The 17,074-nt window shown below is 42.3% G+C and overlaps 1 protein-coding gene across 2 annotated transcripts; it reads right to left on the bottom strand.

Annotated features, from left to right (window-relative positions):
• Nucleotides 1-3,991: 3,991 nt before the first annotated feature.
• On the bottom strand, nt 3,992-15,191 carry GATAD1 (GATA zinc finger domain containing 1). Of its 2 annotated transcripts, none has more exons than XM_082662000.1 (5): nt 14,878-15,191; nt 13,964-14,089; nt 12,286-12,345; nt 7,374-7,557; nt 3,992-5,683 (listed from the first exon to the last, which is right to left on the bottom strand). In XM_082662000.1, exons 1-5 carry the CDS (start codon nt 15,127-15,129, stop codon nt 5,493-5,495), a joined length of 813 nt encoding a protein of 270 aa, XP_082518126.1. In that variant the 5' UTR covers nt 15,130-15,191; the 3' UTR covers nt 3,992-5,492. The 2 variants fall into 2 exon arrangements, with proteins under 2 accessions (XP_082518126.1, XP_082518127.1); XM_082662001.1 differs by having other exon boundaries at nt 7,374-7,467.
• Nucleotides 15,192-17,074: the final 1,883 nt, after the last annotated feature.

Below are 17,074 nucleotides of genomic sequence, written 5' to 3'. Positions count from 1 at the left end.
TTGAGGACTCCACTTCTTTAGCTACACCTTGGGTCTCTCAAAGCCAAACTGCGTGGTGTTTTACAGTATACTTTGTTACACGGAAAATTTCTTGAGGTTGGTAGGTGACCTAGTGTCAAAATAACCCATTCGGTGACCAACTTACCCTAGCAGAGGAGTCTTAGGTGGCCAGATCTCTAACAGCTTTGCCCACCAATTTTGTAGCGCTGGCTTCCAAGATACCCATTAGTAATAGATCTATTATTTTTTTCTGAGAAGATTTCTATATAGTGGTGGACACTCTAACGGCTTTAAATATTTCGAATTCCGCCTACTTAAGATCTTGGTGTGCGGGTGGTGAAAAGAGCCTGATATTTCTCGTCTTAATTTAATGCCCCAAGTCCCCCAACGGTTTATACTTTGGACTTACCTTGAGGCTTTGTGAGTCTCCTAACAGCTGCTATCTTGCTTCCTTTAGATTGACAGGTACCCATTATTTTCCCTTGTTAAAATAATCCTAACTCAACCAGATTTGCTATTTCTGGCTGCCTCTGCAGTTCCTGAGACCCGTCAGGAACTCCCCAAGGCGCTTACCTTGTAGATGAGGTCGGCCACAAATCCAAATGCTGTCGCCCATTAGGTCTGGTGTTTCTTACACCCCAGTCTTCCACCCGGAAGGGTCTGGACAAACAAACTCGAAGAGCTCAGAAGGCAAAATAACGGGATCCCAGGGAGCGGCAAAGAGGCAGCGAACCCGAAGGGCTCCGAGGCTAACTTCAGCTGAGTCCGGGAGCCTTCCGGCATCTCCAGCAGCTGTCTTCAGGACCCACCTCCTCACCAAAACTGTAAAGTGACAAAACTAAAACAACTTAGTAATGAATTTGATGTCCTTTAGTCAAGGGAAAACAATCCATAGATGAGGGGAGCGCAGTACCTCCCAGCAGTGCAGCTCTCTCCCAGAACGCTGGGCCGTTGTGAGTTTCACGCAGCCTTAAGAGGCAACGTGGCAACAGCCTGATTGGCCAGGAGGTGGGGATTTCTTTAGGAGGCGAGCAGCTTCTTTTGCTAAGGGTCAGTGAAATGAGCCACAGCTGAGCTAGCGGACTGTGACTGGTGTATATCAGGTTCCTTGACAGGTGAGGAATTACCTTTACCAGGGCTAATTGGCATAGAAAGGCCTTTGATGATCTTCCTAAATTGCCCCAAAGCAGGATGCTAGCAGATCTCTTCCTCTCTTTGCAGAAACTGAAGGCTTTATCAGCTGAATTTTATATACTAAGAAGGAGCCAGAGCAGTGGTTCTCATTTCTGGCTGCATGTCAGAGTCCCCTCAGGAAATTTAAACTTTTTTTTGTATTTTTAAGTTTTACTAGATACTTTGGAACCTAATGAGGTCCCAGTATTATCCCCACAGATACTGATTTACTTAGTTGCTTGTGGGAACTTTCCAGCAGGGTTTTTTTGTGTGTCCTGTATTTTGTTTTTGTTTTTAAAGCTCCAGAAGTGATTCTAATGTGTTCGTGATTCACTTATATAAAGGTGGGAAAGGGCAGTGGAATCTAAAAACATGTTTAAAATTCATATGATTAATTATTAAAATATAAAACGGGGATAACTGAGTGAGATATTTGTGAATCTGCTAGGTGCAAAGCACCTGCAACTGCTCACGGAGGAGAATGAAAAGAAAAGGAATTTTCCTTCAGCATGAGATTATGGTTTTGGCCTTTGTAAGTTCAGAACCTCTTAGTCGTGTTAATAGAGCCACAACCATGAGGACCACCAAGTACGGTGGTGCAGGACATGCCCTGACGGACAGTCCTGGCTGAGTGGAGAATGGACTCCAGCCCTGGGACTCTCCCCCAGCCCTCAGGTGGCCGCCATATCGAAACCCTCACAGACACCAACATGTACTAATAGCAGCCCTGACATGAGGCCTGAATCACAAAGCTGCCCACTTCCTCCCTCTTCCAAATTTAGGGCACTGTAAGGACAAATAGAAATTTAAAATAAGAAACTTAAGGGCTTCTCTGGTGGCGCAGTGGTTGAGAGTCCGCCTGCCGAGTTCGTGCCCCGGTCCGGGAGGATCCTACATGAGGCGGAGCGGCTAGGCCCGTGAGCCATGGCCGCTGAGCCTGCGCGTCCGGAGCCTGTGTTCCGCAACGGGAGAGGCCACAACAGTAAGAGGCCCGCGTACCGCAAAAAAAAAAAAAAAAAAAAAAAAAAAAAGCAGCTTAATTCCCTCTGTTAAAAATAAGGCAAAAGGTTTCCCTTTTTTGTCGGAATACTTACCTTAGAAAACTTGCGTTTTCTCAGTCTCCTTGAAATGTATCTTTTTAGAAACTAAATAAGTCTCTGTCAGTTTTGCGATCTAGTAATGTTTTTCTCAAGGACCTGGGTGCCATCTCTTTGAAATGTAACTGTCAGGAGACAGCACCCCTGTCCTCCAGTTTCTGTGGGAGGGTGGGAGCCAGACTTCAGTGCTCCGAATTGTTAAAGTACCTCCTGTCATAAAGACGTTTGTCCCGCCTGCCCCCCATAAAGTCAATTAGCTAACGTAGGTGGTCACCCCAATCACCAGGTAAATTTAGGAAGAACTGTGTGTGATTAATGGTGCTGTCAAGTTCTCTTAAATGACTAGTTACTGTTTATCTTGAGAACCTGTATGTAATGACCACACCTGTGTGGCTGCATAAAAGGGTGAGATTTCTTTCTGTCTTTGCAACCTCAGCCAGTTGCCTGTGATGAGCAGCACATGCTGGTTTAATCCTCAGTCAGTAATAAAAGTGTTTTCTTTTTCTACTACCTTTGTGGAGGGGATGTCTGAATTGAAAGTTTTTTCAAATTGTATTTCCCCAACAGCACCTTCACTCTCTATTCTAAAGTTACTGTCTTTTTCCACGCTCCCAATGCAAGGGGCCCGGGTTCGATGCCTGGTCAGAGAACTAGATCCCACATGCTGCAACTAAGAGTTCTCATGCCGCAACTAAAGATCCCACATGCCACAACTAAAAGAGCCCGCATGCAGCAACAAAGATCCCGCCTGCCGCAACTAAGACCCAGTGCAGCCAATAAATAAATAAATAATTTAATTAATTAAGTTACATCTTTTTAACTCGCACCTTCCCTATCCGCAGGGAGAAGTATTGAAGGTATAGGTGTTTTTGTTATAAACTTGCTCCCTTCTACCCAGCTTCTGCTAAACAGGTGGAAATAGGAGTTATGGTAATTCCAAATGGTGATGATGTTACAAGAAGTTGAGGTTATGTTTGTAGCTTTTGTTTGTAACTGGGTAATTAATTTATTTCAGTCTGTCATGTTGAATAAGAAATACTGGTTAATGATTCCCACTTGTTTGGTTTTTAATTTTGTATACACATTTTGACAGTTAGAAATTAGTTTTTTATAATACAATCTATTCATCTTTCCCTTTGTGTTATCCTTCATTACTTTTCAATTTAAAAAAATTACCAAAGTAATACATGTACACAGTTTTTATAAAAAGAAGGCCAAGTAATTCTAAATAGCTTGTAATGAAAAACAGCAGTTTCTTGCTTTATCTTTCAGTGTCTCCGTATCAGTCAGGATTTGATTAGAGAAACAGAGCCACTAGGAATGAAATAGAATGAAGTATCTATTGTAGAGATTTTACCTTACACAACTGTGGGAGCCCGCTGAACAGTCTGTATAAGGCTTTTGCTTCTGTGTCTGGGCTGGGGCCTAAAATCAATAGGGCAGGCAGTCTGAAAGGGAAGATGGATTTGAAGTGGAGGAGAGCACTGCCTCAGCCTCTCACCCCTTTGGCGACAAGGCTGGGAACACAGTCTGGGGCCACATCAGCGCAGGCCTTCCATCACAGGAGAAAAGCTATGGATCTACGCTGTGAGTAACAGGAGCCATTTGGTGTCTGTTAAGGAGGAATATGAAAATTCGATCTTTATTTTAAAAGATATTACACAAGTATCTAGGAATTTATAAACAAATCGTCCATATATACACTGGTTTTTAAATATTTCATTTTAATAAATACCTTATGTTAAATGTTCATTTGATCTATCAGCCATTCTTTGAGTTTCCTAATATCTATTACATACTGGTGACGAATCTGTCATTCCAAATTATGAGTACTACAACAGTGGTGTCTTCTATTTACACCATTTTGTGGTAGAAAGCCCTATTTAATTGTTTAAACGAAATAAATAAATGCATGAAATAAATCCAAAGATACACTGTGAAAAATACATTTTAATCCAAAAGTCTGAATATTAGCATTTAGTTATTTACAATGGTATTTACAATCAATTTTACTATAACTTTTGTGGAGAAAGAACTATGTACATAGAGCTATCTATCTACAACATACAAACCATAACTTCCTTACAACATTCAAACATTAACTGTGTAGAAAAATGGTAACAGTTAAAACTCCCACAATTCAAAATCACCATAATTCAATTAGATCCTGACAAATTTTGCTGGGGTTGAGGAATAATGGTCCAGTCAGAACAGGAGAGGAAGCAAGTGTGTGCAAATCCCACTTCTTCCCTCTTTTAAATTGTTGCTCCCTTACTTAGCTGACCTACACTTGAAGTAAAACCTGTCCCTGAATTCTGAATAGAATTCCTGTGCCTGGACTTCTAAGTCCCAGACATTGTTTTAGGCCTGTTATTATGAGTACATAGCAGATGGTTTTAACTTTGGGGTGGACTTTTTTTAGATATCAGTGCTAATGATTAATCATTTTTATGACTGCCCAATGTTTGTTCTAATGGTGGTCAAGAAACTACTGCTCAGGGATGCCTGAACAGTACGTTTCCTGTGTGTTTTTAGTGAAGTTGTCTGTCTGAACTATAAACTTAATGTTTTGATTAAGCCTCACTCTGACTGAGAAGGTAGGTGAGAGCAGTGAAGAGCAGCTCTATTAAGATCAACCAAATGATTCTGAATCCCTGCTTACTACAGAAGAACTGGATGAAAGTTTTAAAAAGCCTAGGCTAATAACATCATCCACCAATCACTTTCCTTAAGGTTAAAGCAGCCAACAGTCTGTCACAGCATTTTCTAGATGATAAAATAAAGCTTTTTTTTTAACTTGGTGATAGATACTGTTGCTAACGGCTACATTTTATTTGATTCAGCCCTTGGTTAGAAATTCAAACCTTAATTAATATTTTATTCTTGTAGAAAAATACAATCCATTTTATGAGTTTCTAGAAATAAATTATGGAGAAAAATAGACACTACCTGTTCCTAATTGTCTCCTTGGAAATTACAGTCTTTGCCTGGGAGGATACACACACTTAATGTGTATGTAATATTTAACTTCAAAATATATTTAATTCTTTTCTATCTCTTAATTTTCTAAGTGACTAGTAAGAAACAAGCTAATGATTACTGGGCAGTAGAGAAAAAACTTTTAGTCATTTTTCCATCCAAGAATTTCATTAAAGAAACATGTGGCATGTCTTATGGTAGTACAAATACAAGACAACTGGAAATCCATGTTCACTTTTTAAACTACAAATGGTTGGCAACTGTTTCCTTAATAGTTATTGCAGGAGTAGGTCCAACATGAGTCCATATATAGCCCTTCTCTGGTCTGGTGGGAACTGTGGGAAATGGTGATGAACGTGACTTGAAATATTCAGAAGGTGCATGACAAACAAATTCCAAGTATTCCATCTTCCTTGGAAGATCCTCCTCTGGTCCTAGAAGGCAGCCAACATTCACATTTTTGAAGATATATATCATTTCCATAAAATGTTAAAATTCCTAGACACTAGGAGAAACTGGTCTGGTGGTAACTTGACATTAGCCCTTGAAACATATATTATTTTGAAGTTACTTTCCATCATTTTTTTCTGCTTTAATTGCTTAAGGAATATAGCATTCTCCCCAAAATATAACTCAATATAGAAAGGATTCTAAAAATAATATTTAGCTTTATATAGTGTTTATTATGTCGACACTGTTCTAAGTACTTGATATATATATCAATACTTTGAATCCTCACAACAACCCTCTGAGTTAGGCACTATTATTATTCCCATTTTACATGAGGAAATAAGGCAAGAGAGATCAAGGAACCTGTCTGAGATCACATAGTTAGTAAGTGGCTGTCCTAGGAACCCAGACAGTCTAGTTCCAGAGTCTGTGCTCTGAACCTTTATGCTATGCTGTCTCCTTTACAATCTGAGGATTAGGAAGAGGAGGTGAGATAGAAGTCCTAGAGGTGATTCAGTCATGTTACTGCCTCTGCTGACAATCCTGTCTGATAGAACAGGTTAATGAAAGTTCACTCTTCTATGTATCAATACTTACAAGCAGAAGACTAAAACTGCTTGGTCATGTATCAAACTTGACATGCAGCTGGGAATAATAGTGGTACTTTACTTGTCCTTGAGTTCTCTCTGAAAAAAACCTTTTGTATCTTTTTTCTTAGAATGCAAAAGTAACGTATGCCCATTGCAGAAAGATTGAAGAGTTTGGGGTAATTTTAAAACTCTGAACACTTTCAAAATTCTGTTTATCAACAACTTCTTCTTGTGAGTCTACGTCAAGAACCAATTCTTTAGTCAGCCTTGAAATTAATGAGTACAGTGGCTGCCATTTCAACTACCAACAATGATATAAAAGGTTGCAAAAGGTCTAGGATGATGTGTGTGACATCTAGAGGGACACATAATGAGAATTTGTAAGATTTTAGACATAAATGTGACAGTTCCTCTAGAAATCATTTTTGAGTAAATTTTTATATGTTACCTAAATAACCTAGTTCTTGAGCAATAAATTCTTTTAATAGAGTTTAAACATGGGTCACTCAGAAAAATCTTATCCACATAGCATTCTAGTACGTGCATACTATACTGCCCCGGAACTCAAAATAACGTATAGCCCTCAAACCCCAGCTATATAAATTTCATATTTTCTATAATAATCTCTACTTTTTTGTACTTACGCTTCTCTGTTATGGACTGAATTGTATCTCGCCAAATTCACATGTTTAAGTCCTAATCCCTAATGTGATAATATTTGGAGATAGGGCCTTTAGGGAGATAATTAAGGTTAAATGAAGCCATAAGGGTGGGGCTCTAATCCAACAGGATTGGTGTCCTTATAAGAAGAGGAAGAGATTCCAGGAGTGCACACACACAGAGGAAAGCCCCTGTGAGAAAAGGTGGCTGTCTACAAGCCAGGAAGAGAGCTCTCACCAGAAACCCACCCTGACAGCACCTTAGGACTTCCAGCCTCCAGAACTGTGAGAAAATAAATTTCTGTTGTTTAGCCCACTCAGTTTATGGTATTTTGTCATGGCAGCCCAAGCAGATGAATATACTTTCACATAATAATGGAAAATTAACTGGGTTCAAGAACCTGTCTGTTACCTGTCAAACTCACCTATGATGTAGGATGCAGGATCAAATTGGTCCCTGGGGCTAGAGAGAGTGGGAATGAGCCACGTCAGTGCTGCACTCTTCTCACAATACTGGTCCTGGATAAAACCCCTGATCTGAGCATAGTAGGGTTTTCCATCTTGTTCGTCAATTACAGAAACAACATCTCCAATTTGGTAATAGACTCCCTGGGGGAAGTAGAAGATAACCCCATACTTAAAATAAAAATAGGAGGTGGAGTCAAGATGGTGGTGTGGGAAGACGTGGAGTTAGTGTCTCCCCGCAACTAGGGCGCCTGCTGGCCAATGGTGGTGGACTCTGACGCCCAAGGAGATGGGAGGAACCCCAAAGTGAACCGGTAGGACGTAGGGGGACTGAGGGGGGAGGAGAAGTGGAAGCCAGACAGGATCAGCACCCCTGAGGCTGGGCAGATCAGGAGAGGGAGGTGGGAGGGACTCTCCGGGAAGAGCGGGAAAGGAGCGGAGGGCGATTGCCCCACCCACTCGGGCCCTGGGAGCCTGCTGAGGTCCCAGGCCCGTCCCCTGCACTCCAAAGCCCCCTCCAGGTCTCGTGGGTCCCTGGGGGCATAGGAAGGAGGCCAAGGGGAGAACAGGAGAGGCAGTGGGAGGGGCCCTCCGGGAGGAGCAGGAGAGCAGTGGAGGGCAACTGCCCCACCCACTTGGGCATGGGGAGCCTGCTGATCTCCCAGGCTGGTCCCCTGCCCTCCAAACCCACCTCCAGGCCACGTGGGTCCTTGGCGCCATAAGAGGGAGGCCGGGGAGATCAGGAGAAGCATGGGGTAGGGGCCCTCCCAGACTGGAGGAGCAGGAGAGGAGAGGAGGGCATTTGCCCCACCCACTCGAGCCCAGGAAGCCTGCTGGGCTCCCAGAGGAGGTCCCCTGCCCTCTGAGACCAGGGGTGCGGGGCACGCCTGGACCCCTTCTGTTCCTTGAGCCTAAGCCCCACCCCCCACAGCCCCCAGGGCCTTTTCCAGCCTGTGGGTCCTAAGCATAGGCCTCGCCCACCACCCAAACTTCACCCTTGCTTAGGCCCCGCCCTCCATAGCCAAGGCCTTCCCACACCCCTCCTTTTTTATTTCTTTTCCCTCCTCCTCTTTTTTTACTATTGTGGTACTGATGTACCTTCTGGTTGTCAATTAATCTATATTTTTATTTTTATATTCTTCCTAACATATCTGTTAGTTTCCTAGTCTAATTTTATTTTTTACTTTGTTATTGTTCTTTTTTTTTTTTTTCCCCACTCCAGGCGGCCTGCGGGATCTTAGTTCACGAGCCTGGGGTCAGGCTGAAGCTCCTGCAGTGGAGCTCCAAGTCCAAACCACTGGACTAACAGAGAACCTCAGACCCCAGGGATTATTCATTGGAGTGAGGTCTCACAGAGGTCCTTATCTCAGCACCAAGACCCATCTCTACCCAGTAGCCTACAAACTCCAGTGTTGGAAGCCTCAGGCCAAACAACCAGTAAGACAGGAACACAATCCCACTCATAAAAAAAAAAAAAAAAAAATGAGATGGCAAAAAAACATGTCACAGATGAAGGAGCAAGGTAAAAACCTAAAAGACCAAATAAATGAAGAGGCAGTAGGCAATCTACCTGAAAAAGAATTCAGAGTAATGATAGTAAAGATGATCCAGAATCTCGGAAATAGAATGGAGGCACGAGTTGAGAAAATACAAGAAATGTTTAACAAAGATCTAGAAGAACTAAAGAGCAAACAAACTGAGATGAACAACACAATAACTGACATGAAAAATACACTAGAAGGAATCAGTAACAGAATAATGGAGGCAGAAGAACGAATAAGTGAACTGGAAGACAAAATGGTGAAAATAGCTGCTGAGGAGCAGAAGAAAGAAAAAAAGAATGAAAAGAATTGAAGACAATCTCAGAGACCTCTGGGACAAAACTAAACACACCAACATTAGAATTATAGGAGTCCCATAAGAAGAAGAGAAAAAAAAAGGGTCTGAGAAAATATTTGAAGAGATTACAGTTGAAAACTTCCCTAACATGGGAAAGGAAATAATCACCCACGTCCAGAAAGCACACAGAGTCCCATACCGGATAAACCCTAGGAAAAACACACCAATACACATATTAATCAAGCTAACAAAATTTAAATTCAAAGAAAAAATATTAAAAGCAGCAAGGGAAAAACAAAAAATAACATACAAAGGAATCCTTATACGGTTATCAGCTAATTTTGCAGCAGAAACTCTGTAGGCCAGAAGGGAGTGGCAGGATATACTTAAAGTGATGAAAGAGAAAAACCTACAACCAAGATTACTCTACCCAGCAAGGATCTCATTCAGATTCCATGGAGAAGTCAAAAGCTTTTCAGACAAGCAAAAGCTAAGAGAATTCAGTACCACCAAACCAGTGCTACAACAAATACTAAAGAAACTTTTCTAAGTGGGAAACACAAGAGAAGAAAAAGACCCACAAAAACAAACCCAAAACAATTAAGAAAATGATAATAGGAACATACATATCGATAATAACCATGAGTGTAAATGGATTAAATGCCGCAACCAAAAGACACAGACTGGCTGAATGGGTACAAAAACAAGACCCATATATACGCTGTCTACAAGAGACCCACTTCAGACCTAGGGACACATACAGACTGAAAGTGAAGGCATGGAAAAAGATACTCCATGCAAATGGAAATCAAAAGAAAGCTGGAGTAGCAATACTCGTATCAGATGAAATAGACCTTAAAATAAAGATTGTTACAAGAGATAAGGAGGGACACTACATAATGATCAAAGGATCAATCCAAGAAAAAGATATAACAGTTATAAATGTTTATGCACCCAACACAGGAGCACCTCAATATATAAGGCAAATGCTAACAACCATGAAAGGAGAAATCGACAGTAACACAATAAAAGTAGGGGAATTTAACACCCCACTTACACCAATGGACAGATCATCCAATCAGAAAATAAATAAACACAAGCTTTAAATGACACAACAGACCGGATAGATCTAATTGATATTTACAGAACATTCCACCCAAAGGTGGCAGAATACACTTTCTTCTCAAGTGCACATGGAACATTCTCCAGGACAGATCACATCTTGAGTCACAAATCCAGCCTGGAAAATTTAAGAAAATTGAAATTGTATCAGTCTTCTTTTCTGACCACAATGCTATGAGAGTGGAAATCAATTACTGGAAAAAAACTGTAAAAACCACAAATACGTGGAGGCTAAACAGTGTGCTACTAAATAACCAAGAGATCACTGAAGAAATCAAAGAAGAAATTAAAAATACATAGAAACAAATGACAATGAAAACACGATGACCCAAAACCTATGGGATGCAGCAAAAGAAGTTCTAAGAGGAAACTTTATAGCAATACAATCTCACCTCAAGAAACAAGAAAAATCTCAAATAAACAATCTAACCCTACACTTAAAACAACCAGAGAAAGAAGAACAAAGAAAACCCAAAGTCAATAGAAAGAAAGAAATCATAAAGAGCAGAAATAAACAGAAATGAAGAAAACAATAGCAAAGATCAATAAAACTAAAAGCTGGTTCTTTGAAAAGATAAACAAAATTGATAAACCCTTAGCCAGACTCATCAAGAAAAAAAAGGGAGGGCTTCCCTGGTGGCGCAGTGGTTGAGAGTCCGCCTGCCAATGCAGGGGACACGGGTTCGTGCCCCAGTCTGGGAAGATCCCACATGCCGCGGAGCAGCTGGGCCCGTGAGCCATGGCCGCTGAGCCTGCGGTTCCGGAGCCTGTGCTCCGCAACAGGAGAGGCCACAACAGTGAGAGGTCCGCAAACCCCCCCCCCAAAAAAAAAAAAAAAGAAAAAAGAGAAAAAGGGAGAGGACACAGATCAATAAAATTAGAAATGAAAAAGGAGAAATCACAACTGACACTGCAGAAATACAAAGGATTAAAGAGACTACTACAAACAACTATATGCCAATAAAATGGACAACCACGAAGAAATGGACAAATTCTTGGAAAGGTACAATTCTGCCAGACTGAACCAGGAAGAAACAGAAAATATAAACAGACCTATCACAAGTAATGAAATTGAAACCATAATTAAAAATCTTCCAACAAACAGAAGTCCAGGACCCGATGGCTTCACAGGTGAATTCTAACAAACATTTAGAGATGAGCTAACACCTATCCTTCTCAAACTCTTCCAAAAAGTTGCAGAGGGAGAAACACTCCCAAATTCATTCTACGAAGCCACCATCACCCTGATACCAAAACCAGAAAAAGATATCACAAAAAAAGATTATAGACCAATATCACTGATGAACATAGATGCAAAAATTGTGAACAAAATACTAGCAAACAGCATCCAACAGCACATTAAAAGGATCATACACCATGATCAAGTGGGAGTTATCCAAGGGATGCAAGGATTCTTCAATATATGCAAATCAATCTATGTGATACACCACATTAACAAATTAAGGAATAAAAACTATATGATCATCTCAATAGATGCAGAAAAAGCTTTTGACAAAATTCAACACCCACTTATGATAAAAGCTCTCCAGAAAATGGGCGTAGAGGGAACCTACCTCAACATAATAAAGGCCATGTACGACAAACCCACAGCAAGCATCATACTCAATGGCTCCACACCATACATTTTCATTTTAAAAACGATTCCCATAATCTACATTAAAAAATACTTAAGATCCTCATATCGTATTTCATTAGGCAACTTCCTCTCCCAACTCAGCTCTGGATGAGATGTTTTATAATAGCCACCTACAGGGAAAAATAGCTTAGAAAGGAACAAAAACCACAATCACACCTTATACAGAGTAGCAGAGACTTTTAGACTAACCCAGCATTTTAGTAGCACATTATACAATAAGTTCAAACCTTCCTTCAGTAACTACAGATGCTCACCTTGTAGAAGATTGATTCTGCAGTGATTATGGTGGAAACTGACTCAGGGGCTTTGATGGGCTGTGAAAAAACAAAAGTAAAAATATTAGCACATTCATAATATGTGTGTTTGTGTGTGTGTGTGTGTGTAGCATGTACAGGCATTTTTCCAGCCATATATGAGAGTTCTGTAATTTAAGAAATACTAAAGTTGTTGTTTGGTGACAAGAACTGCAGTAAAAAAGAAAAACAAATGCTTTTCTGATCGTTGTGGCAAGGCCTGGTCTGAATACTTCTGCTACCTTTAGCTTAAAAATTGCTGAGCCCCAAAGGACCGGCTCCTGACTACGTGGCTGAAATCTAACAGAAGCCTTCTCAGAGCTTTACTACACATTCTAGTTATAAAAAAAATGTGGCTCTAATGGCCTGAGCATGACGGAGGTGGGAATAATAAAAAACGTGTCTCCTCAAAGACATTTTCCATCTCCACTTAACTATGGAAATAGTTATGACAGTATCATCAGAACTAATTTTCTAGCAAGCCTGAACCAAGGCCAAAGGAAACTTTCTTGGGAGTTCTTAGTAACTTGCCACCACTCAACCATCATTGAAATTCCTTCCTAAGCTGTAACACACACTTTCACGCCACAACACAGTAACTAGGCCTTCCCAAATCTGTCTTGGTATCATCCTTGAAGAAAGGCGTTGTTAGAGAAATTGATATTAAAATACTTGCAGAGAACATATTCCACCATACTTAAGAGGAAAACGTGTTTAGAGCATTTAAGTGTATACAACTATAGTCCAATATTTACATGTTTTGTCTAGTCAATAAACACCTCATTTTAGAAAACTGAATTATAAAACTCTTATATAAATTAGGGGCAACTATTCTAAACAAGAAAAAGGATCCACAATCTGCACAAGAATATAACGCAAGGCTTCTCTGAGTTTTTTAAATAAACACACCCAACTTCAGAAATGCCTTTACTGGTAAGTGAAGCATTCCTGTTCTGAAAGCAAAGAGTACCATACTGAGGTTTTAAAAAAATAGTATATAATGCATTGCCCATTGTGTTTGACCACTGTCCCTTGTATTTACAAAAACAATGAGAATTTACTGCAACAAAAATATGCTTTCCACTACCCCAGCACAAGTCTTTCGACCATCTACTTTCTCATAGAAGAAGAGATAAAGAAGATTTAGTAAAATTTTTCATGCATATTCATCAAGTTGATCATTATAAATCAGTAAGAAACGTCTTCTGGGGCCATAATAACAAACAAATATGGAAATGAATGAGTTTCGGTATTATTTACTTAGAGCTTTAAGAATGAAAAAAAAAAAGTTTTCCCAGTATACCTGGCCACACCAAGAACTATAACCCCATCTCATCCTTTCCAGAGAACCCAGTAAAATGCGCTGGAGGTTTAGGTTTCTTTTAGAATATTTTATATTTCCCAGAGAAAAAAATAAAAGCTAAAAAAAACAGAGAAAGTGTATTATTAACTTTATAAACAGTAAGCCTCCTACAACAGAGCTCACTCCCTTTTAGAAAGTCTGGACCAGTCCCCAGAACACTACAGAATAGCTGCCAGAGCAGAGTCCAAGTTCAGTGATGAGAGATGAAGGCAGTGGCAGGACACACTACACACACAATGCCATTACAGTACAAGACACTGTCCACAATCATCTTACATTTTTTAATTTAAAAATATGTCTTCTCCCTTTTCCTTTAGTGGAAACTTTCTTTTCAGCAGCTGGAGCAGATTTGTATTTAGTGTTTCTGAGCCGAGCGGACCTCCTGTGAATTTCCTGCTTACTCTGTTACATAAACAATTAAAGAACAAAAAAGAGAAAGAAATAAAAAGTGCAGAAAGGTTGCTGTCCCGATACAAACATCTTACAAGGATCCCAGAGTATGCACTTTAAACGATCATTTAAAAATTAAGTAAGAGTGCACCTTTTGTTTTTATGGCGGGTAATCACACCAACTGGCCTAATTCAAACAGGGAGAGCCTTAGGCAAGCATCTCCAGAGCATTGAAAAAGGTGTGAGCTACTTGTAATAGGTCAAAGGGCAGCAACAAGAGTCAGTCCAGGCCAAGGCAAGAACTATTTATCGGTTGTGTTTATAACAGAAAAATGCTTAAAAACTCAACTCTCCTACGCCAGAGAACGGGTTTGGTATGCCACCTCCTGCAATGTAATACTTATGCTGCCACTGAAAATGATGACATGATAATCTTAATAGCACGACATTATGACAAAATGAACTTTATTAACAGGTAAAGAGGTCCAGTAGCATGACCCTGCTGACATCTCTATGTATACATGTGTATACTGAGATGTCTGGTTGCTATCCAAAACATTACAATGGAGGGATTTTCACTTTTCTTGCTTCTCTAGCCTTTCAGTTCCTCACTAGAAAAGGTGCTGAGAATGGGCCGAACCAAAGACCATGTTCTCAACCGGGATGGGAAGGGGCGGCCCGGCCCAGTATGAGCACGGCGATCCCGGGAGGCCCCCGCCCGCCCCCTCCGCGCCCACCCGGCCTCCGCCCGCCAAGCGCCCGGTCGACCTCCGCCGGAGGGAGGGGCCGGAGGAGCTCACCTGCTTGCCGCCCCCGCCCCCGTTGCTCTGCGGAGGGGCGGCCGAGGTGCTGGCGAAGGTCGCCGCGCCGAAGCCGCCACCGCCGCCACTGCCCCCCGTCCCGCCGGCCGCCCCCGAGCCGGCGCCCCCGCCGCCCGCGCCGCCCCGGCCCGTGCAGTGGTGGCAGAGGATCTCCCCCTGCGGGCCCTTCTTCCACATGGAGGACGATGTGGTCTTGCAGACGCTGCAGGTGGGCTTCAGGCCCAGTGGCATCGTGGCCGGCTCGGGCGGCCCCCGCGGGCGCAGCGACACGGGAATGGCGACCGCCGGCTTTCGGCGGCCCGCTGGCCGGCCCGTCACTCCCAAAGACAGAAAGAGCGGCCGGGCGCGGCGCCGAGCTGTCCACCCTGGGACCAGGCCGCGGCCGCTGCCCCCTGGAGGCAGGAAGCCTGTTCCGCCCGCTCCACCGCCCGCACCAGCCCCCTGCGGCCCCGGCGCCGGGAGGCGGGGCCGGGGCGGGGCCTGGCCTGGGAGGAAAGCCGAGCCTTGGCCTGGGGAGGTTTCCGGCGATGCGCGGGGCCCGCGCCCAGGCCGGCTCGCCTGACCGGAAGTGCCCCGCCCGGGACTCCTGGGACAGAGCACGGTTCGCGGAATTTCCGGTCTTAGGCCTATGATTGACTACTAAAATACTGCAGGCTCAAGTATATCTAAAATTCAGATAAGCAGCGAATAACTTTTTAATATGAGTGTATCCCATGCAATATTCGTTGTTTATCTGAATTCAAATATAACTGGGCATCCTGTATTTTTATTTGTTAAATCTGGCACTCCTCCTTAGGACCCCTTTACACTCTTTAAAGTTGTAATTTAGACCCCCAAATACGTTTGCTTATAAGGGTTATATCCATGGACATTTGTGTATTAGGAGTTGAAACATTTTCAAGCCAAAGATGCCACGCATACATTCATTGGCCCTTGAATGACAGTGTTCGTATCCTCTGAACTGTACGCCAGGGACAGAGTGCTGGTTTGGTATTGTTGGGGAACAGGTTTGGCCCCGAGAACTGCCAGAAAGGGTCTTGGGACCTCTGTGGACCGTACTCAAGGACAGCTGGCCCAGGACAAGGGCATCATGAGAATCCAGCCTCTATTAATGTCACTGGTCAGTACAGGGCTCGCCAGAGAAACGAGTCACCCCTCAGCCTCACTTAGTGGAGCAGTGGTTGCATACCTGTCTTCATGATCCTGGGTTTTCTAGACTTGATGTTCTTGGACAGATCATGATGAATATGTTGGTGGAGTGCTGGGGAAAGAGGAAGAAGAAACTGTACTGAACGCCTTATGATGTCGTGAAACCACATTTAGTGCTTATGCCAGTCATGGAACAAGATATTATCCCTATTTTACTGTTAACTGATGATCAACAGAGGGACCGTGATTTGGCCCAGATGCCCACATGGCCACTGGTCTTGGAAGCACATCTGGACAGGCCTTTGAAGCAGCTCTGGGTCCTGAGTTGTGGCTCAGTCATCCTGGCTCTGAGTCTGGGGTTCTCCAATAGTAAAACAAAATATTAACTGCTTTCCAGACCATTATGGGGTTTAAGACCAATTGTGAAAGTGGTTGAGGAGAGTAGGTACACAGTGTTGTCTCCTTATTGTAGAACAATGCACTCTGTGAGGGGTGTCTAGGTACTAAATTCCATGCTCCCTAATATATCTCTCCCTCTAGTGCACCTGTCTTTGCACTTCATCTCCAAATTACTGCCTCTCATTCACTGAAGACTTAGGCCCTTGGATCACCAGCTTCCTCTTCACCAAAGGACACCATCCTGGATCTGGTCCATATCCATATGTGTAACCACTCAACACACTCTTTTCTCCATTTCTCCTCAGCCCAACACCTCTATCTCTCCTGTCCTTGCTAGCTCCCATAGCTCCTGGTCACACCCTCTACCCTTCTGAGATCATCAGGAAGAACTACATTTTTTTCCTGGTTTAAAAAAAAAAATTTACAACCTTTTAGAATTAAGTATAATACACATACTGTAAAGTATCCAGTGCATCTGTGTACAGGTTGATTATCACGAAGTCACCACACTCAGGCAACCAAATCAAGAAATAGAACATTACTACCACAAAAGCCCCTCACTTGCTCTTTATCCAGAGATAACCACTATACTGATTTCTAACATTGCAGATTCCCTTTGTCAGGGTAA

Source organism: Grampus griseus (genome assembly GCF_964374135.1).
Source record: "Grampus griseus genome assembly, chromosome: 9".
In the NCBI taxonomy this organism is placed as follows: Eukaryota; Metazoa; Chordata; class Mammalia; order Artiodactyla; family Delphinidae; genus Grampus; species Grampus griseus.
This window is presented reverse-complemented; position numbering and strand designations above follow the sequence as displayed.

Excerpts from the sequence above, each read along its gene's own strand:
- GATAD1 (XM_082662000.1), bottom strand. The coding sequence starts at position 15,129 with ATGCCACTGGGCCTGAAGCCCACCTGCAGCGTCTGCAAGACCACATCG. Across the intron at positions 7,558-12,285 it reads CAGAATCAATCTTCTACAAG|GGAGTCTATTACCAAATTGG; the intron begins GTGAGCATCTGT and ends TACTTCCCCCAG. Across the intron at positions 5,684-7,373 it reads TCCTGCATCCTACATCATAG|GACCAGAGGAGGATCTTCCA; the intron begins GTGAGTTTGACA and ends GCTGCCTTCTAG.